This window comes from Vicia villosa, linkage group LG6 (assembly GCF_029867415.1).
Source record: "Vicia villosa cultivar HV-30 ecotype Madison, WI linkage group LG6, Vvil1.0, whole genome shotgun sequence".
Classification (NCBI taxonomy): Eukaryota; Viridiplantae; Streptophyta; class Magnoliopsida; order Fabales; family Fabaceae; genus Vicia; species Vicia villosa.
Window position 1 is genome coordinate 163,081,746 of NC_081185.1, and position 26,871 is coordinate 163,108,616.

Consider the following 26,871-nt stretch of genomic DNA (forward strand, 5'->3'; position numbering starts at 1 on the left):
ACGAAAGGTGATTTCGGTGAATTTACTAAATCAAACTGTCACCCAATTTCTTAAGAAATAAGTTCGGAGATGTATATTCGAACTATTATTTAGTAAATTCATATATGCATCTCTGAATTCTTGTCTGTATCTTTTTCTAGAACCAAATTAATAACTTTGTGGTGTTTTCAATCCAAACTAATTTTAATTTGAGTAGTATTTCTGTTATTTGTTTCAACGATTAATAAAAACGAATATTGTAGAATCGAGTAATGCGTTAATAAAATCGAATATTATAGAAACGGATATCAGAAAGATTATAACAATACACAATTGTTCTACAAATCGATGAAAAATAAACACTTGCCGACTCTAGACTCCCCAATACCCTTCCACCCCTATAAAGTGATTTCCTCATAGTTCTGCACTCTTTGGAAAAAAATTGAATTCCACATCAGTAGAAACCCCCCAATCTTATCTCATCTCCCGGATGAAGAGGGTTAGCCGGAGATGAAGAGGAATAGGAGAGGGAGAGAGAAACGTGAGATGTGAGGTATGAAAGAGGGAAACCTGAGGTTGAAAGAGAAAAAACACTTGCGATTGTGATGACCTTCTTAAATATATAAGAATCAAAATAACTTATTTTAATAAATGAAAAAGGAAAATTACATTAATGTTCAATGAGTTTTGTTCATATGGCACACATACTTTACTGCAAGTTCGAGATGCTTTGATGTAACACGGGTAGACCATCTAATCTCAAATCAGCGGTCGAGATCGTATTATCATATGAAATTAAAGTCAAGATGATTGATCCCTTATTCTAGCTTCATGATTTTTATTGCTCCATGGCAGTAAACAAATTCAAGACTCTTAATACTGAAACATCTTAAAAGATGGATTAACAATGCTAAATCCTCCATCTATTAGCAAGTTATGGCCACTCACATACCTAGAATCATCACTAGCAAAATAAAGTGCTGCATTTGCGACATCATCGGTTTTAAAGGTCACACCCTTAAGATTAGCAAACGAGTTCATGGCACTTTCAAGCTCACCATCATTACATCCAACAAATTGTGTTGCCAAAGGAGTGGCACAAGCATAAGGAGACAAGCAATTAACTCTTATCCCGAATTGTCCAAGCTCAACTGCTGCATTTTTAGTTAAACCAACCACAGCATGCTTTGCGCAACAATAAGCATGTGAGGCAGCACCGCCGACATAGGAGCTTATGCTAGAAGTGCTTATGATGCTACCTGTGCGAGATGGGATCATAGCCTGTGCTGCATGCTTGATGCCGAGGAAAACGCCAGTCACGTTGATGCTTAATACACGTTCGAAATCTGCTTTATCGTTGTCGATGATCCGAGAGTTGTTGGGGCCGCCTATGCCAGCGTTGTTGAACATGATGTCGAGTTTCCCGTATGTCTGTACGGTTGTTTCCACAGCATTTTTTATTTGGTTCTCGTCGGTGACATCGCAATGTACATACGTGCATGTTGATGGTCCTATAGATTGAACAACTGAATCTCCAAGTTCATCTTGGATGTCTGCGATCACTACTTTGGCGCCGTGTTCGACGAATATTTCTGCAGTTCGTTTGCCAATTCCACTAGCTCCTCCTGTTATCAACGCCACTTTTCCTTCCAATCTGCATAGAAGAAAAAATTGTATTCACAGCAGAAAAATACAAACAAGGTGTTTACTATATAATGTTCAGATCATGAAGCATACCTTCTGTTAACTGTAGGGCTTGAACTTGCCATGATTTTCTATGAGAAAATGAGGGAAAAGTAGAAAGGATCAGTATAATAGAATGTTAAAACGAGCTTAATTAATAGCACTGATTATGCAGGCCAAAGATTTGTTTCATTCATTCAATGCTATCAATGTTAACCAAGAAATACAAATACAGAAAGATAGTAATATTTTATTTATATAATACTAATGTAATCACAAACTCCAACCGATTTGTCTGGCTGTGGGTGTCTTGATCATTATTGTAGATGCTAATTCAATGTAATACGCCGAAATTAGCTCCAACTATGTACTAGGAATAATTAAGTTGGAATCTTATCTAGGAGAAATTATTTACTAGTACATTTGTATTTTGTTTAACCTCTTATTCTCTTGTTATTTCTTGTTTGCATCTTTCCATCATATTCTTCTTTAATATATTTATTTATTTATTTCATAAATATTTTAATGAATTAGATGATTTTTCAAGATCAAGAAATTATTGTTAATAGGTGAATTAACATGATGATACGCGACTTTGAATTCACATTATGAAATCAAATCACGTTAAAAACCCATGTTCCAATGAAAAAAAACGTAAAAATAAATTAAACAACTCTTTGAAACATGTGTAACATTATCATTATCCAAGTAAAGTATTTGATTTTGTGTGTGAAAACATGTGCAACATAACATTATTCAACTAAAATATTGAGAACATGTGCAACATCATTATCTAATAAATTATTTGATTTTGTGGGTGAAAACATGTGCATTAGGTTGTGATAGATGAGTCTCCACCACCGTTGAACCGAACCTGTATGGCATTGGCATTACCTATGAAAAAAAGTTGAGACCACATGATTCAGCTTCTATTCTAAGTGCTTCCATTCCTGCTCCGGCTCCGTCTTCTGACTAGCCCATTGTCATCCATAAAGATAACCGTTCAATCTATAACCCTTATCCTATTTATAATTGTGTCTTATCACCGTTTATCTTCTACCTATTGCACTTTTTTGTTACTGCACTTGCATATGTTTCTATTCCTAAAACTATTCCGGAAGCTTTATCCCATCTAGGGTGGAGACAAGCAATACTTTATGAAATGTGAGCTTTAGAATCTAATCATATTTGAGAGCTTGTTTCTCTCCCACCTGAAAAATCTATTGTTGGTTGTAGGTGGATATTTAATGTTAAGGTGGGTCCTGATGGACATGTAGATCGATTGAAAGCTTGCTTAGTGGCAAAAGCATACACTCAAGTCCACGGTCATGACTATAGTGATACCTTCTCACCTATTGCGAAGATGACATCTGTTCGCCTTTTTCTAGCTATGGTTGTCGTGAAACAGTAGCCTCTATATCAATTGGATATCAAGAATGCGTTTGTGCATGATGACTTGGAAGAAGAGATTTACATGGAGGAACCTCATGGATTTGTTGCTAAGGGGGAGTGTAATCAGGTATGTAAATTACAAAAGTCTTTGTGTAGCTTGAAACAATCATCTCGGACATGGTTTGGAAGATTTAGTAAAGTGTTGCAACAATTTGGAATGAACCAATGTGAATCAGATCACTCTCTTTTCACCGAATCTTCCTCAAATAAATATATTTATCTAGTGGTTTATGTTAGCGACATTGTAATTATAGGTGATGATTTTGAGGGTATCAAGGCTTTAAAACAACACTTATTTTAGAACTTTCAGACTAAGGATTTGGGTCCTCTTCGTTACTTTCTAAGAATTGAGGTAGCTCAATCAAAGTCAGGTATTGTTATCTCTCAAAGGAAGTATGCTTGATATTCTGGAAGAAACAGGTCTTTCAGATTGTAAATCAGTTGACGCTCCTATGGATCCTAATGTAAAGCTTCTCCCTAATCACGGGGAGCCATATACTGATTCAAGAAGATATCGAAGACTTGTAGAAAAATTAAAATATCTTACCTTGACTAGACCTAATATACCTTTTCCAGTCAATGTAGTAAGTTAGTTCCTGAATTCTCCGTGTGACAACCATTGAGATGCAGTTATTCGAATCCTTGAGTATATCAAACAATCCCCTGGAAAAAGACTTGTTTTTTGTGATAGAGGCAACACTGATATCATTGGATACTCGGATCCTGATTAGGCAGGAGATGCAAGCGATAGACGCTCTACATCAGGTTATTGAGTTTTTATTGGCGGAAATTTGATCTCATGGAAAAGAAAAAAGCAAATGGTCGTTGCTCGATCAAGTACAGAAGTTGAGTCTTGAGTCGTGCTCATGGCACATGTGAGCTGTTGTGGTTAAAGCATTTACTACACGAACTTCATTTTTGTAAAGTCGGCCCTATGGAACTTGTATGTGACAACTAATCAGCTTTGCACCTCTCCTCCAATCCAGTTTTTCATGAAAGGACAAAGCATATAAAAGTCGGCTGTCACTTTTTTAGAGAGAAGATTACCATCGGGACCATAAGAACTTCTTTTGCTAATTTCAAGGATTAACTTGTTGACCTCTTTACAAAATCTCTTTGAAAACCTCCTTTGTTAATACATAAGAAATACAGTTCCAACATATCTAAAGGACAATATACATAGAAATATTATATTGTGTAGTTACGAGCAAGTGAATGCATGTGACTATGAATAACACTATAATTTCTTTTTTATTATCAATATTTTATATATAAAGGGATACAAAAGTAATGTAAATTAAATTTTTTCTCTTAATCTTATTCTTATCAACATCAAACAAAAGTAAAAACAAAAATAAATATATAACTATTTCTTTTCAAACAAAAATAAATTTATAACAATCTCATTGTAAATTAAAATAAATACCATATAAACAATAAAATATAAATATAGTACTTGTTGATTTCTCTAAAAAAAAAATTAAAAATACATATAATAGTCAGAAAAAGTTTGTAATATAATGCGGTTCGATTTGTAAAATACAAACCGCAAAAATTATCTTACTTTCACTAAATTCAAACTACTCAAAAATTTTCTTTCCCTTTCACTAATTTCAAACAACTCAAAAATTATATTTCTTTCCACACTTTCTATCCAATTTCAAGCAAATAAAAAATTATCTTAATTTCCACATTTTCTATCCACTTTTTTTAGACATTTATCTTTTTAATTCTCTAATCTCTATGCTATCTCTTCTCACATATGATTTGCAATTTATTGTGGATCCCAAAACCACTGTCTCAAACTGTGTTTAGCACGTCTTTCTCTTTTCTCACTCTTTCTTGCTCAGCTTCCTCATATCACTTTCTTTATTGGTAGAGTCGATAGAAATATAACATGTCTATATAAGCTCTTTAAGATAAATTATTATAATTTATATGAATATAACAATTGGACATAGGTTAACCATAGTACAACAATTCGATTTTGTTTCATTGAACGGAACGATCACTCTTCACTTATGGATAGCCTTCTTCAGGGTGAATATGAAAGTTTTTATTTTCCTGCCCGCATAGTTTAACCATTTACTCTCTTTTTTTACACTTTTCTAGGATTTCCTTCCTCGTGCAATTCATTCCATTATATAGTAAAGAAAAAGGCAGTAAAAGGAAATTGGTAAAGCAAAATTAAGGATAAGAGTGAACTCAAACTCACATTTTGATAAGATTTAGCTTCAGCAGTTTCATCCATAAGTTTCTGAGCATCCTCTTTTGGAGTTGAGTGCATGACACTAGAAGGGGGATAATACTGATTCGGCACTAGACATAGACAAATAATAGAGGCATTAAAAGATGCAAACATGAAGAGATTCAATCATTATCATCGGGAAAAGAAAAATAAACACAGAAGCAAAACTAAAAACTCGGGGAATAATAAAATCAATGTTAAAAAATTATAATTAAATGGTGTATGTACAGAACAATTTCATTGATGTCATTTTAGTGTTTATTAAGTACGGGGCATATTTTCTTTGCATAATTTCCTATAACAAAAGACAATATTAAAAAAGGATACTTATAACCAATTTGGAAGAAGCATAGTTAGAAAACGGGAAGATGATTGCTCCCAGACCCATATCATTGTTTTTTTTTTCTATAAGCAAGGAATATATTGATATGAGAACCTAAGTTCTCCAAGAAAATACAAAAAGCGAGCTAAAACTCGTGAAGAAAATTACACGCCAATTACTTCTTACGAAAGATGAAGAGGATGCTTACAAAACTCGTAAAAATTACAATTGGGTTGGGTAATTTTCCCGATAAAAGCCCATCTCCAAACCAACGCTTTCACGTCCCAAACTATGTCAGAAATGTTCCACGTGTCTTCCCTAAAAATAATACCGTTTCAAACCAACCAAAGAGTCAAAATAACCGCCAACCACACCACTCCCTCTTTTCCCTTTCTAACTTTAACTTTCTTTCCAAAATAGAACCATCTCAAATAGCTTTCCTTTACGTCCACCGCTCTATAATTATCAAAGCCGATCCAAGCGGCAATGTCCTTCCAAACCAAGTCCACATTGTGGCAAGACAAAAGCGAATGAGTCGTTGTTTCTTCGTTCAAGCAATAAAAAACACAAGAGGAATTGGAATAAGGGAGAATGCTTCTACGAGTTAAAGCACCTCTCGTCGGAAGCTTATTAACAAAACACCTCCAACCAAAAACTTTTACCTTCGAAGGGACGTCGTTCTTCCAAACAAGAATAAGCGCTTTATCATGCTTACCCGAGGGACCATACGGAATATGCTCCAATTTGAATGCCAAAAAGAGGAGTTGAAGCCATTTCCCACTGTAAATTTGCAAGCCGAGTTGAAGAAGTCAAGAGGTTTGACCAGCTCCAAGGACATTATATCCTTCCACCAAGGCGACATAGAAACTTTTCCCTTCTTTTTTCCTCCCCCGTGCACCATACAAAGATTAATGTCACCATATCTCGCTTTCAAGACTCCATACCACAAGGTGCTGGGATGCTCGAGAATTCTCCACTTCCACTTACATAAAAGAGCCGAGTTAAAATCGTCTATCCTTCTAATCCCCAAACCCCCCTTCTCGATTGGTAAACAAACCGCTTCCCAACTCGCCCAATGAATGCACCTTTTATCATCCAAGCCACCCCACAAGAAATTACTTTGAATTTTAAAAATCCCCTTAATGATTTTCTTGGGCGCCTTATAAAAAGATAATGTAAAAATAGCTAAGCTTCCTAGGACCGACTTTATAAGGGTAAGTCTTCCCCCAAAGCTAAGGAACCTCCCTTTCCAAGAAGCCAGTCTCTTCTTTATATTCCTCAATAAAGGATCCCAAGTGGAGATTCTTCTTGGGTTGCTTCCAATTGGTATGCCTAAAAACGTGAACTTTTTCCTACCCGTATCATTGTTAATTTGAGTAAAGCCAGAGCAAGGGAGATTAAAACAGCCAGTTGCTTGACAGACATCACTTTATTGAAGTAAAAAACAACTTCAATGCTGTTGGGAATTTAGATCTTTCACCAAAGAAACCAATTTAAATAAAATTGTCACCCCATTTCAATTAAGAAACTCTAGAAAAGCTACTAGCATGGTGGGGAATATTTCCACAAAAAATAGCTTTTACTTATATCCAAATGAGAAGCTAGGGAAATGATGAGAAATTGAGGTTGTGAAGGGTACCTCTTAGTCCAAAATTTGCAATAACCATCGTGGTAATAGACTGGGATTCATCATACACGATTCTGTTCGTGTACAAGGTTTGGTACCAGTAGTCTAAGAAGCAAGGAAGTTGTGATTTGATTGTCAAGGATCGCTTTCCACCCTACCAAGCCATTTGCTTCACTGACTTAATAAGCCACAAGTGAATCTTCATGACAAACTGTAGCAATAGTAGTGACTCTCAAAGCAATAGGAGCAACAGTTAAAATACCGCACCTGAGGTGGAAAAAAACCTTAAAAAGAAACACAAAAACATAAAGAGAATCAGCCAAGACATTTGAACCAGTAAGCAACACCATGTTTGAGATATTGAGTGCTTAAGCTATGCAAGAGCTACATGTAACAAACTGATATTGAGCTGCTTATTTTGAACTTCACTTGTTAAAATATTATTTTTTATAGTTACTTACTTTGTTGGATAAAGTTTGGTTGTTGTTGTAATTTTTATAATTACAGGAAAAAATGAAAACATTTGATATGCAGTAAGGAGGGCATTATGCAGCAGTTTTGTTAAAGTAATAAATAAATCAAAACCTCAATTTAAAGTAAAAAAAAAAGGTGTATAAATTAACTTTGATATACAATTTGGCAATTTGAATATAAACAGAGAACACATTAGCATGTTACAATCTGTTTTAGTAAATCTTCTAACCACAATCATAAAGAAATCGAATTAATCTGTCACCGACATCATCGAACTTCTAGTAGATATATTGGAAATATAATGAATGGCAAGGGTATCAAAAAAGGATGGTGTGCATACAAATCCTTGGCAGTTCGGCACCCCCAGAGCGTTTTAATTGTAAATTGCAAAAAGTTCATAATACCCTGTTGTTTAAAAAATAGTGAAAAAATTTAAACAACTGAGTTGTGAACAAATAGTGTCATACATGACATGGCTTCTAATGAAAGCAGGATAGGTTCAACACACAAAAACAACACAAATGTAATGAAAATCTCAACCCAAAGTAGCATAAGAAAGAATACATTAACTTCATGCCATATGAATATTATAACATGACAGTGAAAAATGGGAATAAACTATATACCATCAACTCATTTGTAATTTAACAATCATGGATTAACTTCTAGATCCAGGTCAACTGAAAAAGAGTTCATACCTCTTTCCAGGTTCTGTACACATTCAGAACTTCATACATGGAACCAGAATAATTCAGCATTGGACTAAAGTTTACTGCAACCAGGTATCTTCCGCACTCCTCTTTCCTTCATCTTACTTCTCACAAGGGATACATCTTTTCATCGATCTGCTGATGCATAGATGTTAGACAACAGCACATAGTTAGCAGCATTTTGAGGCTCAAGTACAAAAAGACGATTCGCAACAGTCTCTCTTAACTCTGAATCCCCCTGTAGTTTACATGCTCCAAAAAGTGCACCCCAGGCACCAGCATTCGGCTCCACGTGCTTTGATTTTATAAGTTCATAAGCATCCCTTAATTGCAAATTAACAACCATGGATTAACTGCTAAGGTTCCAGATCAACAGAAAAAGAATACATACCGCCTTCCATGTTCTGTACATTCAGAACTTCATACATGGAACCAGAATGACTCAGCAATGGACTAAAGTTTACTGCAACCAGGTATCTTCCGCACTCCTCTTTCCTTCATCTTACTCCTCACAAGGGAAACATCCTTCCATCGATCTGCTGATGCATAGATGTTAGATAACAGCACATAGTTAGCAGCATTTTGAGGCTCGAGTTCAAAAAGACGATTCGCAACAGTCTTTCCTAACTCTGAATCACCCTGTAGTTTACATGCTCCAAAAAGTGCACCCCAGGCACCAGCATTTGGCTCCACGTGCATTGATTTTATAAGTTCATAAGCATCCCTTAATTGCCCGGACCGGCTTAGAAGATCAACCATACATGCAAAGTGATCAGGTGTAGGACTAATGCCATACTTTTCCTCCATGGAGTTGAAGTAGTTCCAACCATCATCAACGAGCCCGGAATGACTACAAGCAGTCAGCACAATTGTGAAAGCCGCCTCATCTGGAACTAGCCCTTCCATCAGCATCCTATTAAATAGATTCACGGCATCTTCCCCATGCCCGTGAATAGAAAACCCCTGAATCATCGAACAATACGAGATTAAATCTCTCTTAGGCATTTCACGGAACAATTTCAACGCCCTCTCCATGTTTCCACACTTTGCATTCATATCCACAAGTGCTGCAATCACATGGTCTTGCTGAAGATCAATAGAGCTATTACCAACATAAGAATCAACCCACTGAGCCAAATCCAAATGACCCAACTGAGACACAGCCGACATCAAGGCAACCAAAATAAACTCATCAGGCTTCACATTCATCGATTCCATCTCAAGAAACACCGTCAACGCCTGATTAGGCTGACCATTCTGTACATAACCCGATATCAAAGCAGACCAAGCAACAATATCCTTTTCCGCAGCTTGTTCAAACAAGTACCTCGATGCTGCCATATCACCAGCCTTAGCATATCCATCAATCATAGTCGTGAAGGAAACCACATTCTTCTCGGGCATAGAATCAAACACACCTTTAGCACGTTTCAAATCCCCAACCTTAACAAAACCCTGAATCATAGCATTCCACGAAGCCACATTCCTCATCGGCATTTCATCAAACATCCTCTTCGCCTCAACCACATCCCCAACAGTGACATACCCAACAACCATAGCAGTCCAAGATACCACGTTTCTCTGAGACAATCGATCAAACACCTTACGCGCATCACCAATCTCCCCACATTTACCATACATATCAATCAAACTGGTTCCCACAAACACATCCTCATCCAACCCACACCTCAACACCGACCCATGAACCGATTTTCCTACCAAAGCCTCACACATGCTGGAACAAGCTTTAATCACAGAAGGGTAAGTGTATCTATCTGGGAGAGCCCCTTCCCCTTCCGCTTCAGCTTTCATACGAATAAAAGCGGAAAGGGTATCAGAAAATAAACTCTTTTGACAATGCGTTCTGATGAGAGTGTTCCAGAGGAAGGTAGAGGGATTGATAACACGGTCGAAGACGGTAGTGGAATAGGAGAGAGTTGATGTGGAGAAAGTATTGGCGAGTGAAATGAACTGGGAAATGAGGAACTGGTCTTGTTCGAGGCCTCTTTGAACGATGGAAGCGTGAACTTGTTGAAGATGTTGAATTCTCTTGCACGCTTTGAGGAGAGTTGCTATGGTTGCAGCTGAACGAGGAGAAGGGCAGTGTTGGTGGATAGAAGAATGCATAGAAATTGAATTTCCAGAAACGACGATGCTGTTTTAATTTGAAATTATAGTCGCCGGTGGCTCACGGTGAAACGACGGCGGAGCAGTTGAAGAGAAAGAGTGAAGGTGGTGACCGTGAAATTCTCTCTCTTTTACTTTATTTTATTATTGCATAAAGTTTTCTAATTAGAATATGTTTAAGATTTGAGGTGGGAATTGAGATTTAAATGATTTTTTCATGATTATATTTAAATAGCTTTTTAAAAAGGGTTAATGAACTTTTTGGTCCCTCTAAATATTACAGATTTCGTTTTTAGTCTCTCCAAAATTTTCCTTTAAGAAATCGTCCCTTCAAAATTTTTCGTCTAAACTATTGGTCCCTAACGTCAAATTTGCTAGAGATTAGCTACGAATATAGCCACCGATTAGCTACGAAATTTGACGTTAGGGACCAATAGTTCGGAAGAAAAAATTTGAAGGGACAATTTCTTGAAGGAAAATTTTGGAGGGACTAAAAACGAAATTTGAAATATTTAAAGGGACGAAAAAATTCATTAACCCTTTTAAAAATTTAGAAAATAGGAGTAGCTCCTCTAAAAAAATTTAGAAAGATATTTATTTTTCAGTTAACAACAAGCGACCCATAGGGTCTAGCATATGGGAACAAAACCCACTCAATACATCATTAAGTAACCTAGCTCTATTGACAATAGTCTTTATAATATGAGTAACTATCTCACTATCTATGGTATCCTTTCTATACACTTTCTTATTTCTAATCATCCATATAGCATATATACATTCAGCCAAAGCTATCTTATAAAATTCTTTCCTCCAGTTTCTACTTCAGCACAGCTTAATCGACCACTCCTTTACTTGCAACCATCCACTATCATGGTGCTCAATGTGGAGTCATCTCATGACATCCTTCCATATGTTCTTAGTTCCTCTGCATTCAAAAAATAAATGTTGCAAGGTTTCAGGTTCAGCACAGAATTCACACTTGTTATCACTAATTATGCCAAATTTAACCAATCTATCTTTGGTAGCAAGTCTACCATGGCAGACTAGCCACAAAATAACCTTCGCACGGGGTCTAGCCTGATTTTCCATAACCAGCCCCTTCCAATCCACATCTGCATATTGATCCAACGAGCTTTTATACATCAGCTTCATCTTAAAATTCTGGCTTTGTCGCATCTGATCCCACTGTACGGAGTTCTTTACTTGGTCCCTCACCTGCAGAATCACTTTAACCATCCAAGAGAAAGATATTTATTGATGTTATTTACTTAAGCGGAACATCAAAACCACTCCTATATAATATTTTATTTACTTGGAATATCACAACCACTCCTATATAATATTTTGAATGTAATTAAGTTAAAATTCAAACATAATATTTTGAATGTGATTAAAATAAAATTCAAATCTTTATAAATATCTGACAATTATATTTAATTGGACATTATAAAATTGTTTTATACCGTTGATGTATATCAATTAAATTTATTTCAAAAAAGTTTAATTGGTATACACTGTCACTAAAAATTTATTTACACAATTTGGATATCACAAACACTCATATGTAATATTTTAAATGTGATTAAGGAAAAATCAAACAAATGTAGTATATTATTAGATTAAAGTTTCAAATGATTTTTTAAAATATTTAGCTTTAATTAAAATTTCATTTAATAAATTATTTAATATTTCAACTAATAATAATTAATTAATTTATTAAATATTAAATGAATATTAAATATATTAGAAACTATAAATAATTTATTTATGGTTCAGACTATTAATATTTATTTAAATAATTTAAAGAAAATATTTAATAAACTAAAAAATTTACTTATAGTCTTAACATAAAATAGTTGAAATATTTAATTAATTTATTATTTAATAAACTAATTTTTATTTCATACTATTTAATAGTTATTTCATATTATATTTTAATTTTAATTTTATTAATAGTATGAAATAATAATAATAATATTATTTATATTTTATTAAATATTTTAGCTATTATATATTAAATAACTATTTAATAACATTTCAGCTATTTAATATTTAAACTATTAATATTTCAACTATTTAGATTATTAAATATTTAGCCAATTACATATTTCAATTATTTAGCCTATTAAATATTTCAACTATTTAATATTTCAGATATCAATATGAAATTACTTATTAATATTTTAACTATTAATATTTAATAAATTATTTAAATTTAAATTATTAATGATTAAATTATTTATTAAGTATTAAATAATTATTTTATATTATTTCAAGTATTTAATATTTGAACTATTAATATTTGAACTATTTATTTAATTTAATTATTATTTTATTGAATATTTTAACTATTTAATATTTCAACTATTAATATTTAAATTATTTAATTTATTAAATAATTTATTTATTAAATATTTCAACTATTTAATGTTTCAACCATAAGTAAAATTATTTAAAGTTTCTACTATATTTAATAATTATGTAATCTTTAATCAATTAATTAATCATTAATAGTTACAATATTAAATAATTTATTAAATATTAAAACACTTATGTAATATTTATGTAATATATATTATTTATTAAATTATTGTTGGACATGTCATTTTTTTTTTATGGAACTTTGACATCATATACAAATGCAACAAACAAGAAAGTGACATAAAAAGAGTTTATGAATTAAAATAAAAAATTCGCCAACTTACCAAAATCAAAAAGATATATATATATATATATATATATATATATATATATATATATATATATATATATATATATATATATATATATATATATATATATAAATAAAGGGTGATATATATAATAAACGAAACCGATACAAAAAGGGGAACAAGTTAGCCCCGAAATCACGAAAATCTAAAGAAAGGTATACCTAACCTATTCTTTACAAAATCATTCCGAATCCCCGGAGGAATGAAATCAAAATAAACGGTAGCACTCGTGCCAAGCGCGAAGCTCGCCAAAAAATCGGCACAAGTGTTACCTTCCCTGTAAATGTGAGTGATGATTAAATGGGAGAGCCCATCATTAAGAGTACGAAATCTCCACCGGTTTCTAAATATTAACGGAACTAACTTATGGTTGGTGAAAGCTTTGACCACCACACTAGAATCAGTTTCAATCCAAAGCTTGGACCAACCCCTATCTATACTAATCTCCATAGCTTTGATCACCGCGCCAAATTCAGCATGAAGAGAAGAGACACCTTGGAAACTTTCAGCAAAGGCCAGCAAAAAATTACCTCTATAATTTCTGAAGATACCGCCCCCACCCACCCGCACAAAACCCGAAACGAAAGCTCCGTCACAATTACATTTGGTCCAGCCAAATGAAGGAGGAGACCAAATAACCTCTTTAATAACCGGCGCCTTCGGGGGGAGAAAATTGATTTTGAAGGCCTTGATGAACTGAAAGTCGAGCATACTGATCCGGGCAGATTTATTAGTTGAAAAAAATAACTTGTAAGTCAGAATAAGGTTTTCTAGAATTATTTAAATATTTTTAGATATAGAAAGTTATTTAGGGAAGATTTCTCAAAATTTGATACACAGAACAGAAGCAACCAATTTAGTAGAAAATAAATGAACTGTAAATTTTAATTCTAGTTTAATTTAAAAAAAAAATTATATTTTAGTTTCTGTTCGAGTAATTTAAATTTTGAGTAATTACATATTATTAATTATTTTATACAAAATATATAATTAACAGTTAAATGTAGGATCTGACCATGAAAATCAGGCAGATAGTTCGAAATTCCAACCTACAATATTTTCACCACACTTTTCATCCATATCTACTCAAAGTGACTTAATTAAACTAATTGTCAGTTCATCGGTAGCATCAAGAGCCTCACAATACCAGTAAAGAAAAAAAAAACAAACTTTCTTAATCAACTCAACATCAGCATATGTTACAAGAGAAAAGAAAAAACTCATGGTTATACTTATAACACATGTTCTGAACTCTACAAACAAGACCATACATCCATATTGGTCAGATGAAAAACTATGCAGCAGAGTGCTGCAACTTTACCATTACATGGTTATCAACAAAATAAAACATGACATGGAGGAAAAACTTTTTTTCAACTTCTCCTTGTCAATGATATTGCTTGGCAAACAAGGCATTGTGTTAGAAGATTTTATCATTTTTTCACCTTTTAGGTTTCCTTACATTCGGGAACTCGCCTCTGGCTTCTCCTAACCTTGATTTTTGACCAGAACTCTGCAGTGTAGCATGCCTCTCTTGGAAGGTACTTGTTGGATCTCGTGACGGCCAAGGTTGTGAAAATTGTCTAGTTGGACTGGCATAACCTTTAGAAGATCCAAGCCTAGAACCAGCCAATATCTGGTCCTTTAAACCTTTCACCGATTTATAGCTTTGTACTTCATCGCCGTGACTTTTTCTTTGAGCTTGCTTCTCCAGTTCATAAAAGCTTTCCCAATCTATTCCATCTCCGGAATTTAGGAGCTTCTCATCACCTCGGACGCCCCAATCCACTCCATCTGATATACTTCTTTGCAGAGATATGCTTATCCTAGAAGCTCTCCCAGAGATAGACTTCCTACCGTCGGAAGGGTGGGTCCATTTATAGCTTTTGTTGTTGTTGTCCATATTTAACTCTATAGAATGCAAGTCACTTTCCCCGGATTCCTCTTCGCATTCTACTCCATTGTCAACCTCCCCTTCATCGTCTTCTTTATCTTCGGTATGATGGTTGCTTAATCTGCTTCTTCCCAGATATGCAGCAATTTCTTCATCATTCAAGTGAGTGGAACTACGTCCTTTTTCTCTAACTTGTTTGTTTCCTAGAAAAGCTTCAAGCTGATTCCTGAGCATATCAACAGCAGCATTCTTTTCCTCGTGCTGATATTTTGCCGCCGAGAGTTTCTTTTGAGCTCTCTCCTCGCGTAACATATCGGTTAACTGCATCATTTCTTTTTCTCTCTCTACCTCCCGACAATCTTTTGTTGATACTCTCCTTTGTTTCTCTATCTTAGATTTATCCTCATCAACATCTCTTGCTAACTCATCGCATACTTTTTCGATAATTTCTCTTGCTCTCTTTTCAGTTTCAAGTTCTTTCACCGCCTTAAGAAGGGATGCTTTGGTCTCAGCCAGCTCTCTCCCAAGCTTCTTGTTCAAGCTTTCCAACCGTCTCCTAAGCTTCCGCTCTACATCAAGTTCTCCTGCAACAGATTCAATCGCAGCCTCAACAACTTCTCGCTCCTTGCTTTTCCAAGCAGCCTTTTCTTCAGCAAAACACTTCATCAAATAGTTTATCTCGTTTTGATCTGACCGTTGTTCCTGGATATGCTGATTGACCAGTAGTCGAGCCCTCTCCAACTCAGCATGCAAAGCTGAGATAAGGGACATACTAGAAGAAGGACGGTCTTCATGACCCCACATGCGGTTTATAATTTTAAGCAACTCTTTTGATGTCGTTAAAGCACTACTGACATCTTTCAAACGCGGTTTAGATCCCACCGTAGATAAAGCAGGGGTCTGTGCTCGAGATCTGGTTTCAATCTGCAAGAAAACAAAGATGCATGCAACTATAAGAAGGCATGCCACGATAGCGATAAAGAACTAAATCGAACCGTCCATTCAAAGAAACAATAATAAAAAGAAATTGATATGAAGTCTTGACATTCTGATACGAATAGAGAACATATTGGCATGTCATAATCTGTTATAGTAAATCTTCTATTCACTCACAATCATGAAGATTTATCTGTCAGTAATGTCATTGGACTAGTAGATGCATAAAATATTCAATGAAAGACGCATATCAACAATGAACAGTGTGCATACAAAATCCTTGGAAGTAGGCACCCACTTAGCATTTGCATTTATCTGTTCTATTTATCCATCTAGAAAACAAGATAGTTTCTCAATTCGCCCGATATATTGCTCAAATTTGTCAATATACACTACCAAAAGCGTGTTTCTAGTAATATGAAAGGGGCGGATCTGGAAATTATCTAAAACAATGACCTAAAGTAAACACATGTCAAACTCCTGTTGATTTCATTTCCCACTCAGTCATCTTTTAATTTTTTCCATAAAATTTTTACATAGGTTTCGTGATTTTTCTAAGACTCATGCTTCTGCACCGGTAAACTAGCTTAACTGAGGATGAATTCTCATGTTCTTGTCATGTCAAAATTATGTTTTTTCTCTCTATCCATAGCCATGGGCAAATTATGATAGGATCCACCTATTTGATTCCAATACATACAACAACAACAGCCAAACTTTTTCCCACTAACTGGGGTCGGCTACATGGATCAACATTTTCCCATAACATTCTATCCAAAACCATGCTTCTATCCAAATCCTTAATCTGGAGATCTTTCTTAATAACTTCTCTTATAATCTTTCTAGGTCTTCCTCTACCTCTAGTTGTTTATCTTCTCTCCATCTGATCAACTCTCCTTTCCACAGAATCGGCATGTCTTCTCTCTACATGCTCAAATCACCTAAATCTATTTTCCACCATCTTTTCTACTATAGGTGCTACCCCAACACTCTCTATAATTGTCATTTATAATCTTATCTAGCCTAATCTTACCACACATCCAACGCAACATCCTCATCTCTGCTACGCTAACACCTATTTGATGTCAATGAATTGATAAATTGGCACCAAAATTTTACATCATAAAGTCATGTATAAGAATTTAACAAAAGAGTATCCACTCCAGTCCCCCATCTTCATAAGCATTCACAAAGTTTCATAAGACCCCACTAACTCGATGTTTATGAAAATACAGATAGACATGTAAGTTCTACACAAGCTTATCAAGTGAAAATCTCCAATAAGACAATCAATTCCCTACTTGATCTATAAATTTGTTATTCCAACCACAAATAGAAGAAAAAAAACATCCACATTTTCAAAACTGTCTCAACATAAATCTATACAACATACCTCCATAACACTGGCATTGCTAAGAGAATCCAAAGGTCCAACATGGTGTTCTGTTATCCTCATCCTATGAGAATTACTCAGCGTTCTTCTATGCCGATTACCAATCCCAGATCGATCCATTCTCTACCAAAAAAAAAAAATTAATACTAATACATAATAATAATATAATAATTAAATCTCAACATCATTGCTTGCAAGTGAAGTCAAAATTCCAGACTAACACATGATCTGGACTCAGAATATTCCAAATTCCACATTTTCTCATTAAATAATTAAAACTTATTAAAAAAGAAAACAAATTTATCTGAAACTTCAAAAACAAAATAAAAACCTCTGATGGAGGACTATGAGATGGATCAGACAAATGAGGAGGCAAAGAGCCAGAACGAATAGACCTAACAGTCGAAACCCTATCTTTCGATTTCCCCTCTTTCTTCATCTTCGCATGATCCCGCATTTCCTTCACACTAGGCGAAGGAATCTCATTCATCTCCCAAAGCGTCGCCGCCAGTTTCCTCGCCGACACCGGAAGCTGCCTCGATTTACCACCCGATTGCGACGGCGGATGCCTCGGCGATTCAACTATCCGCATCGCCGCCGCCGGAGATCTCGAGCTCAGAAGCTTCCACGTAGGCACAGGTGTTGTGGATCCGCCTCTCTTGCCGACTAGAATAGCTCTTTTGAATCGGTAGTTTTGAATCACGGAGGAAGAAGATGAAGCGGATGAGGAACATCCTCGTTTTCGGATTTTCCCAGGAATCATCATGTCCATTTTTGTTGTTGTTTTTGTTCTGTTTTGTTTCAGCATTAAAATGCTAGATTTGATGAAACATAAAAAGTTGCAAGGAGTGTGTGTGTGATTGTGTACGGTTGATTCTATGAGAGTGATTGCGTGTTTGGATTTGGATCGTTGGATGAAATGAATTGGGGAATCCAATGACGGTGATTGAAGGGTGGATTTTGATTGTGTGTGAAATAAGAAAAGTGGTTTAAAGTTTGGACTTTTAGGTTGAATCGGTTTGAATGATTGTAGTGTGGGAAATGATAGTGTTGAACTGAGTGTAATGATTTATAGTGACACCGTGTAGGCTGCTTTGGTAGTTGGCATTTTCAATTTGACTTTTCTTAGACAATAAATATTCTTAAATTTAATTCTCTTGGAGGATGTCATTTTTAGAATTTTCTTTTTTTAATAACTATTTTTAATATTTTTCCAAATAACCATAATTCAAAAAAAAAAAAACTCAGAGGATGCGCCGAAGACAACATAACCCTATTTTACACCGAGGCATCACTGTCTGTGGCTACTGCTTATGTGTCATGCCATAGACAGTGGTGCATGCACTATAATGTAAAGAGCATGCGCCACACTTTATGGCCATTGGGTTGTTTTGCTTTTTTTATTTATAAATACATCATTCATCTCCACTGTTTACTACTCATCTTCTCATTCCACTCCTCATTTCACTCTTAAACTCTCAAAAAGAAAGAGTGGCATATAATTTCCCTTGATAAGTAGGCCGGTAATCCTTCTTTTCTACCACCGAGAAGCTATTGTTGTACATATTTAATATGTTTCAGATTTTGTAAACGGGGGATAGATGTCTGAAAGGTCCAGCCGAGCATGTGAGAATGTCGCTATGACATCGGAGCAGGGCATACGATAGGCTTAAAACTTTTCGCAATCAGACTAACCTTTATCTAGTTCAACCGATAATGTCCCCTTAGCCTCCCTTCTTTATGATCCATTGTCTCCTATACATTGAACCAACCTTTAATGAGGTCAAACATTGTAACACCATGTGTGTTAGCTTTGGTAGTTTCCTCCCAAATAAATTTATAGAGCATTCACAAAACAACTGACCCGATTATAACACTGACCTCCATTTTAAACCCCTAGTCTTGAACAATGACCCCGACTTAAAATAGGTTACTTTCACCAATGCGTTTATCGGTAGGTTTTTGATACCTTTGAAGACAAAGTTCATTGACTCCACAAGATTTGTTATCATGTGGCCCCATCGTTGACTATTGTCAAAAGCCCGGGTCCATTTCTCCACTAGAATGTTATCGATCCACCTTAACAAATCCGCGTTTGTCAATCTGATCTCTTCGCGGTAGTGCTGGAAAGATGGTTTTGTTAAGGCATACACTACGTTCACAACTTTTTTTAAAGTGTCTTGTCTTTGATCTCTCGCATGAAGTTTTGTGCAAAACGTCTAATGTAAATGACATGCGTAGAAAGAGGATCTTACCAAGTTTCATCAGGGTTATAATAAGCACTCTCAATAGATGGATGTCTATCTGAAGTCAAACATAGGTTGGGTTGAGGAGCAACATGTAACCAGAGATGCTTGAGAAATAAACTCCACCCACCAACAGTCTCACCTTCAACTAGAGCGAAGACAATTGGAAAAATATCATCGTTTCCATCTCCTGCCACTACCGTGAATAACGTTCTTTTATATTTCCCATATAATCATGTTCCATCAATTTGTATAATAGGTTTGCAGTATGCAAAAAATTTGATGCATGGTTCATACCCCTAGAATATTTGATGAAATATTCTATTTCCAGTAGCACAAGTTCTGTCTCCAAAATTGCAACAATTCTGGGAGCATAACACTTGAGTGCCGCCATTTTTTTTGGAATTTCTTTGTATGAATCCTCCTAATTTGTCATATACTAGTTCAACGACTTTAGTCCTTGCTATCTATGCCTTCTTGTATGAAGTATAATTGAATAGTATAACGATATGAGACATAATTGTATCCACCTTCAATGATGGATCCTTGCTAATGAGAGGCAAGATTTCCTGGCATACTAATTGAGAGCTAAGTTTTCGATGAGCTTGCATCAGATTGGTGGTAATGCAAGTGTGAGGTGGATCAATAAAACTTGTTTCCTAAGAATCCCTTATCTTCGTGTAAGATGCTGATAGCCGAAACATGCACATCGATTTTCGACGATATAGAATAATGTAGCTCCTAGAATTTGTGTGATCCACACTAAAATCCACTGAGATTTCTATGTGAAACTTTTTTATAACTCTAACACATTCTTCTTTTGTACGAAATATGTCTCCAACTTTTAACGCTCCCTCCGTTTGCAAATTATTCTCCCCTTTAGGTTGTTCCTTTTCTACCCTTAATTATATCTATATTCTCCTCCTCACCTCTTATTCCTCTACTAACTCATATTTTCTTTTTAATTACTAAATATATTTTTTTTCAGAAAGCCACCCATTTCTATATTTATTATAATTTATTAAATTAACTAATTCTAATTGCTCTAGTTATTCTACCAATTTGTCAATGATCTCCTACACCCCACCATCTACCTCAATAAAAATCACCAATATAAACAAATAAATCATCAATGATTAAATAAAATAATTATAGACTTGATTAAAATAATTACGAAAAATGGAGTGTTACAACTCTCCCTCACTTAGATGATTTCCGCCCTAAAACATTATCTAAAGGAAAGAGTTGAATATGACTCTCTCATCTGACTCTCCAATTCCCACGTCATGCTTCCACCAGCAGATCCTCCCCACACCACCTTCACCAACGCAATTTTTTTGCCTCTCAAGTGCTTCACTTCGCGATCCTCTACTCTCAAGAAAGATGCCTCAACAATCAAGTTCTCTCTAACTTGCTCATCGTCAACTTGAATCTCATGAGAGAGATCAAGAATATATTTCCGCAACTGAGACAAATGAAAGACATCATGAAGATTCGAAAGAAATGACGACAAAGCGATTCTTTAGATCACTTCCACTACAAGAAAAGTTGGATCTAGCCACGTAATGTTGCGACGTGATTATCACGTGGCTCAAAAAAGTGAGTTGCGACATGATAATCACGTCACTATAAGGTTTTAATATTAAAAAAATAAAACCAACGTTGGCGAAATTTTAATTTTAAAAAATATTTGCGAAGTGAAAAACACGTCGCAACCTTTAAATAAAAAAAAGTAAAATGAAAACAGATAAAGTAGTCTGACAAAGGGGGGAATTTCAAAGGGGGGAATTTCAAATTTTCATTTTTTTTGTTGCGGCGTGTATTTCACGTCGCAAAGTTATTTAGAATACCACGCCAACAGTTTGACTGACACATTAATTACTGTGTGCATGTTGCGACGTGATTTTCACTTCGCAACCTAGACACGTGAAAATCACGTCGCTAAAATTGATATAGTCATTCACGTGTACATCCTCTTCCCAGAACCCTTTCTTCCCCATTTTCTTTCTCTTCTTCCTCTCATTCTTCCCCATTTTCCCCATTTTCTCCAACCCTTCTTCCTCATTTTCTCCCAAAATCTCTTCCCCATTCAAGGTAAGTATGAAATCCTTTTTAATTTTCTGTATAATTTCGTTTTAATTTGTTAATTTCGTTTTGATTTGTATAATTTATTTGTTTGTGTTATAAATTTTTTTTAGGTGTAATATTTGTGATTGAAGATTAGAGGAAGATATTTGAAGATTGATAGAGGAAGATAGAGGTAATTTTGGCATTTTATTTTTTTTAGGTTTTTTTTATTGATGAATTAGATTGTAGAAAATTAGGTTTGTAGAAAATTATATTGAAGGTTAAAATTGATGAATGTTAGTTTTGTAGTAAATTAGGTTTGTAGAAAATTAGAGTTGGAAATTAGATTGTAAATTAGAGTAAAAAAATTGATGATTAGAGTTGAAATAGATTGAATATTGAATTTTGATTGAATATTTAATTTTGATGATTAGAGATGATGAAAAATTGATGAAATATATTAGGTATAATAAGTTTGTATATTTGGTATAATTGAATTTTGATGATTAGATATCATAAAAATTGATGAACAAAATAGAAGTGAAATGTTATTAGAAATCAAATATATTAGGTATATATTTAAAATAAAATACAATGGATTAGAATTATATTTTATATTTCTTAAAAGGAATAATAAGTTTGTTAAGAACAAAATAGTGTGAATTAGTATTTTTTAAACAACATTTTAAATGAAGGTTACTACATAGTTATTAAAAAGTAGTATATTATTTTGTTTTAAAAGTGTTTATTATAGTGTGAAGTATATTATTTTGTTTTGAAAAATAATTTAATAATATGTTGTTTATAGTTGATATAATTAAATGTTTAATTGTTTACTTATAGTTGATATAAGTAAATGTTTAATTATTTACTTATAGTTGATATAAGTAAATGTTTAATTATTGTTACTAAAAAGAGAATGATTGGATATATGTGCAGTATGAAATATTATTTGTATTATCGTAGTTGGATGTACGATAGAGTGGAACCAGGAAGACGTGCACTTAAACCCAATTTTATAGAAGGAGTTAACGGGTTTATCACGTGGGCGTTTGCTCAAGAATGTTGTCGAAGTGAAGGAGGAGTTAGGTGTCCCTGTCTTAAATGTGAATGTAGACCTATAATTAGTGACCCAGATGAAGTGGTCAGGCATTTGTATAGAAGGGGTTTCATTGAAAATTATTGGTTTTGGACGTTTAATGGTGAAAAATTACCGAGTAACTTACCAGAGACTAGCAGTACGCATGCTTCAAGTAGTCGTCCGCCAATGGAATATGAGGAAAGACCGCCTATTGAATATGAGGAAAACTTTAATCAGATCGGTGACATGGTTGAGGATGCTTTTGGTGTGAACGTGACCTATGATCAACCTGAAGATTGTGATGGGGAAGAGATGTCGAACGAAGAAGCGCAGAGATTTTATCAGTTGTTGAATGAGATGAATACGCCGTTGTTTGACGGTTCGTCTGACTTCAAGTTATCAATGTGTGTGAGATTATTGGCCGCCAAGTCAAATTGGAATGTTCCTGATCAGTGTTTGGAATTCTTTGTAAAAATGATGTTGGACTCAACTGCAATGAAAGACAACTTACCTACAACATTTTATGAAGCAAAGAAGTTGGTGTCGAAGTTGGGCTTAAGAGTAGGAAAGATTGATTGTTGCATTAATGGTTGTATGTTGTTTTATGACAATGAGTTTGGTACTCAAGATGGATTGTTGGAGGGATGCAAATTTTGTATGAGTCCAAGATATAAAGTTCGCAGTAGAGCCATTAACACTAATCAAGACCGTGTAGCAGAAAAGTCCATGTTTTATCTTCCGATAATTCCAAGGTTAAAAAGAATGTTTGCTTCAATGCACAGTGCAAGTCAGATGACATGGCATCATACAAACAAAACAAGTCCAGGCACTATGCGGCATCCATCTGATGGCGAGGCATGGAAACACTTTGATCGAATACATCCTGATTTTGCCGCAGAACCTAGAAATGTCAGGCTTGGATTATGCTCACATGGTTTTGCTCCTTATGTTCAAGCGTCGGGAAGTGCGTATTCTTGTTGGCCAGTTATTGTAACCCCTTACAACTCCCTCCTGAGATGTGCATGACATACCCATATATGTTTTTGACGTGCGTCATTCCAGGACCTTCGAGTCCAAAAGCCGGAATTGATGTGTATTTACAACCTTTAATTGATGATTTGAAGAGGTTGTGGATTGGTGGAGAATAGACTTATGATATATCACGTAAACAAAATTTTACTATGCGAGCTGCCTTGATGTGGACCATCAACGACTTTCCAGCATATGGCACGTTGTCTGGTTGGGGTACACATGGCAGAATGGGTTGCCCGCATTGTATGAAAGAGACGAAGGCGTTTACGTTGGATAAAGGGGGGAAAAGCTCGTGGTTTGACTGTCACCGCAGATTTCTACCAAAAAATCATCCGTATAGAAAGAACAAGACAAATTTCATAAAATATAAACAGGTAACAGATATGCCTCCGCCCCGATTGTCACCAGGTGCTGTATGGGACAAAGTTTGTGGGCTACCAAAAATTACAGATACTGGAAAGGCATGTAGAATTGAAGGATATGGGGTTGATCACAATTGGACAAAGAGAAGTATATTTTGGGATCTTCCATATTGGAAAGATAATTTGTTGCGCCATAATCTAGATGTTATGCATATTGAGAAGAATTTTTTTGATAATGTATTTAACACCGTGATGGATGTTAAAGACAAGACGAAAGATAATGAGAAGGCTAGACATGACATGGAAAAATGGTGCAATCGAAAAGAGTTGGAGTTGAAGCCTCAACCAAATGGGAAATTATTGAAACCGAAGGCTTGTTTCAGTCTGACCTCCCAAGAAGGTAAAGCGGCTTGTCGATGGTTAAAAGAATTGAGAATGCCCGGCGGCTATTCTTCAAATTTAGCAAGGTGTGCTGACGCTAACACTGGGAAGTTGCATGGTATGAAAAGTCATGATTGCCATGTTTTTATGGAACAATTGCTACCAATTGCGTTTGGTTCTCTACCTAAACATGTGCTTAATCCACTTACTGAAATTAGTCAATTTTTCAGAGATATTTGTGCTTCAGCTTTAAAAGTAGATGACGTCATTAAGTTGGATCGAAATATTCCAGTCATTCTATGCAAGTTGGAACAAGTATTTCCGCCTGGTTTTTTTGACTCCATGGAACATTTACCTGTGCATCTCGCCTATGAAGCTTATCTTGGAGGACCTGTTCAATATAGGTGGATGTATCCGTTTGAAAGGTTCATGGGTGATTCAAAACGATCAGTGAAAAATAAGGCTAGAGTTGAAGGATCGATATGTGCACATTACTTGCATCGAGAAACATCACATTTTTGCAGTCACTATTTCAAGCATTTGATGTTAACTCCAAGAATCATTCGAAATCCTGTCAATGTTAGTGAAAGGAGTCAATTCACTTTATCGGTCTTCGGGCTTCCAGGCCGTCCATATGGAAAAAAGGGTGTGCAATGGTTGACCCAACAAGAAATGTAATCTGCCCATGTTCATGTCTTGATCAACTGTGTTGAAGTTAAACCATTTCTTGAGTAAGTATACATACCCTTAACTTTTAATTTTCTTTACAATCATAAAACTCATTACCCTGAAACTTATAATGTGTTTCTTTTTAGGGAATTCAACAACACCTATTTTCATACTACCGGTGTACAATCAACATCTGGTGTCATCCATGCTCAATTTCCAGCATGGTTTAAGGAGAGAATGTATAGCATTATTGCACCGACCCCCGAAATACTCCATTTGAGAAACTTGTCTCAAGGCCCTATTCAAAGCGCAAATGAATGGCACACATACTTCGTGAATGGATATAAATTTCACACTCATACATGGACTGAAGGGAAAAAGACCATAAACAATGGTGTTTTTGTGAAAGGATTTACAGATGGTGGTGAAGATGACTTCTATGGTTTTGTCAAACATATCTACGAGTTGGTGTACACTTACTTGGACTCGGAAAATAAAGTTGTCTTGTTTTATTGTGAATGGTATGATCCAACTAGAGGCACAAAAATAGATAGGACATATGGTACTGTTGAGATTCAAATGGACCGGAGGTACAAAGAGTATGACCCTTTCATAATGTCACATATTGTTAGGCAAGTTTACTATGTTCCTTATCCTTCATTTGTGCCACGTAAACGAGGGTGGTGTGTTGTCATAAAAACAAAACCAATGGGTCATATTGAATCTGATGATCTAGTGGAAGAAGATCTTGCTTTCCAAGTTGATGAAGTGGAACAAATTAATGATGTGGTTGCAGATGAACAAACTACAAGTTTGTCTGATACAATGGTTGAGGGGCATCTAGTTGATTCGTCTATATTGGATGAAGAGCATGAAGATATTGCATCTGAGGACAATATCACATCAAATTATGAGAATGATGTGGATGACGAGCACGAAGATTTAGAATAATGAATATGTGTTGTTGAAAATGTATTTTTATAATTTCACTTAATGAACTATGTATTGAATGTGTTAATGACAACCAGTTGTTGAGATTATATTTTTATAATTTTACTTAGTGAACCATTTGTTGAATATATTTATATTAATTGTGTAATCTCTATAAATAGGTAAAATGCCACCCCGACTTGATAAAGGTAAGGGTGTGGCTGATAGTGGTAAGAAGAAGCACCAACGCCCACGAGTAGTAGTATGTCAGTCACCTCAGTTGGCCACGTGTCCTCCCCCGCAGAGTTAGGTTAATCGTATGTCCATGGCCAGTACTCAGGGTTTTCTGCCACTACTCTCCTCTCAGTATCCATATGACAGTCCGTCTTTTATTACCCCACCACGACCTGGTTACCCATCCTTCCAGCAGACACATATGCCCCCATCCTTCCAGCAGACACAGATGCCCCCATCCTTCCAGCAGACACATGTGCCCCCATCCTTCTGGCAGACCGGAGGATTT

The 26,871-nt window shown here is 35.2% G+C and overlaps 2 protein-coding genes across 5 annotated transcripts; both read right to left on the bottom strand.

Annotated features, from left to right (window-relative positions):
- Window positions 1-602: 602 nt before the first annotated feature.
- Window positions 603-10,795, bottom strand: LOC131610935 (secoisolariciresinol dehydrogenase). Of its 4 annotated transcripts, XM_058883031.1 has the most exons (5): window positions 8,484-8,948; window positions 7,324-7,595; window positions 5,330-5,433; window positions 1,717-1,754; window positions 603-1,633 (listed from the first exon to the last, which is right to left on the bottom strand). In XM_058883031.1, exons 2-5 carry the CDS (start codon window positions 7,349-7,351, stop codon window positions 853-855), a joined length of 951 nt encoding a protein of 316 aa, XP_058739014.1. In that variant the 5' UTR covers window positions 7,352-7,595; window positions 8,484-8,948; the 3' UTR covers window positions 603-852. The 4 variants fall into 4 exon arrangements, with proteins under 4 accessions (XP_058739014.1, XP_058739012.1, XP_058739011.1 ...); XM_058883029.1 differs by lacking the exon at window positions 603-1,633 and having other exon boundaries at window positions 1,730-1,754; window positions 5,893-7,595; window positions 8,484-10,795; XM_058883028.1 differs by lacking the exons at window positions 603-1,633; window positions 1,717-1,754; window positions 5,330-5,433 and having other exon boundaries at window positions 5,442-7,595; window positions 8,484-10,795.
- Window positions 10,796-14,399: 3,604 nt separating this feature from the next.
- LOC131610937 (uncharacterized) lies at window positions 14,400-18,622 on the bottom strand. Its single transcript, XM_058883032.1, has 3 exons — window positions 17,912-18,622; window positions 17,581-17,703; window positions 14,400-16,175 (listed from the first exon to the last, which is right to left on the bottom strand). The coding sequence occupies exons 1-3, from the start codon at window positions 18,386-18,388 to the stop codon at window positions 14,799-14,801; spliced, it is 1,977 nt and encodes a 658-aa protein (XP_058739015.1). The 5' UTR covers window positions 18,389-18,622; the 3' UTR covers window positions 14,400-14,798.
- Between the last annotated feature and the right edge of the window lie 8,249 nt (window positions 18,623-26,871).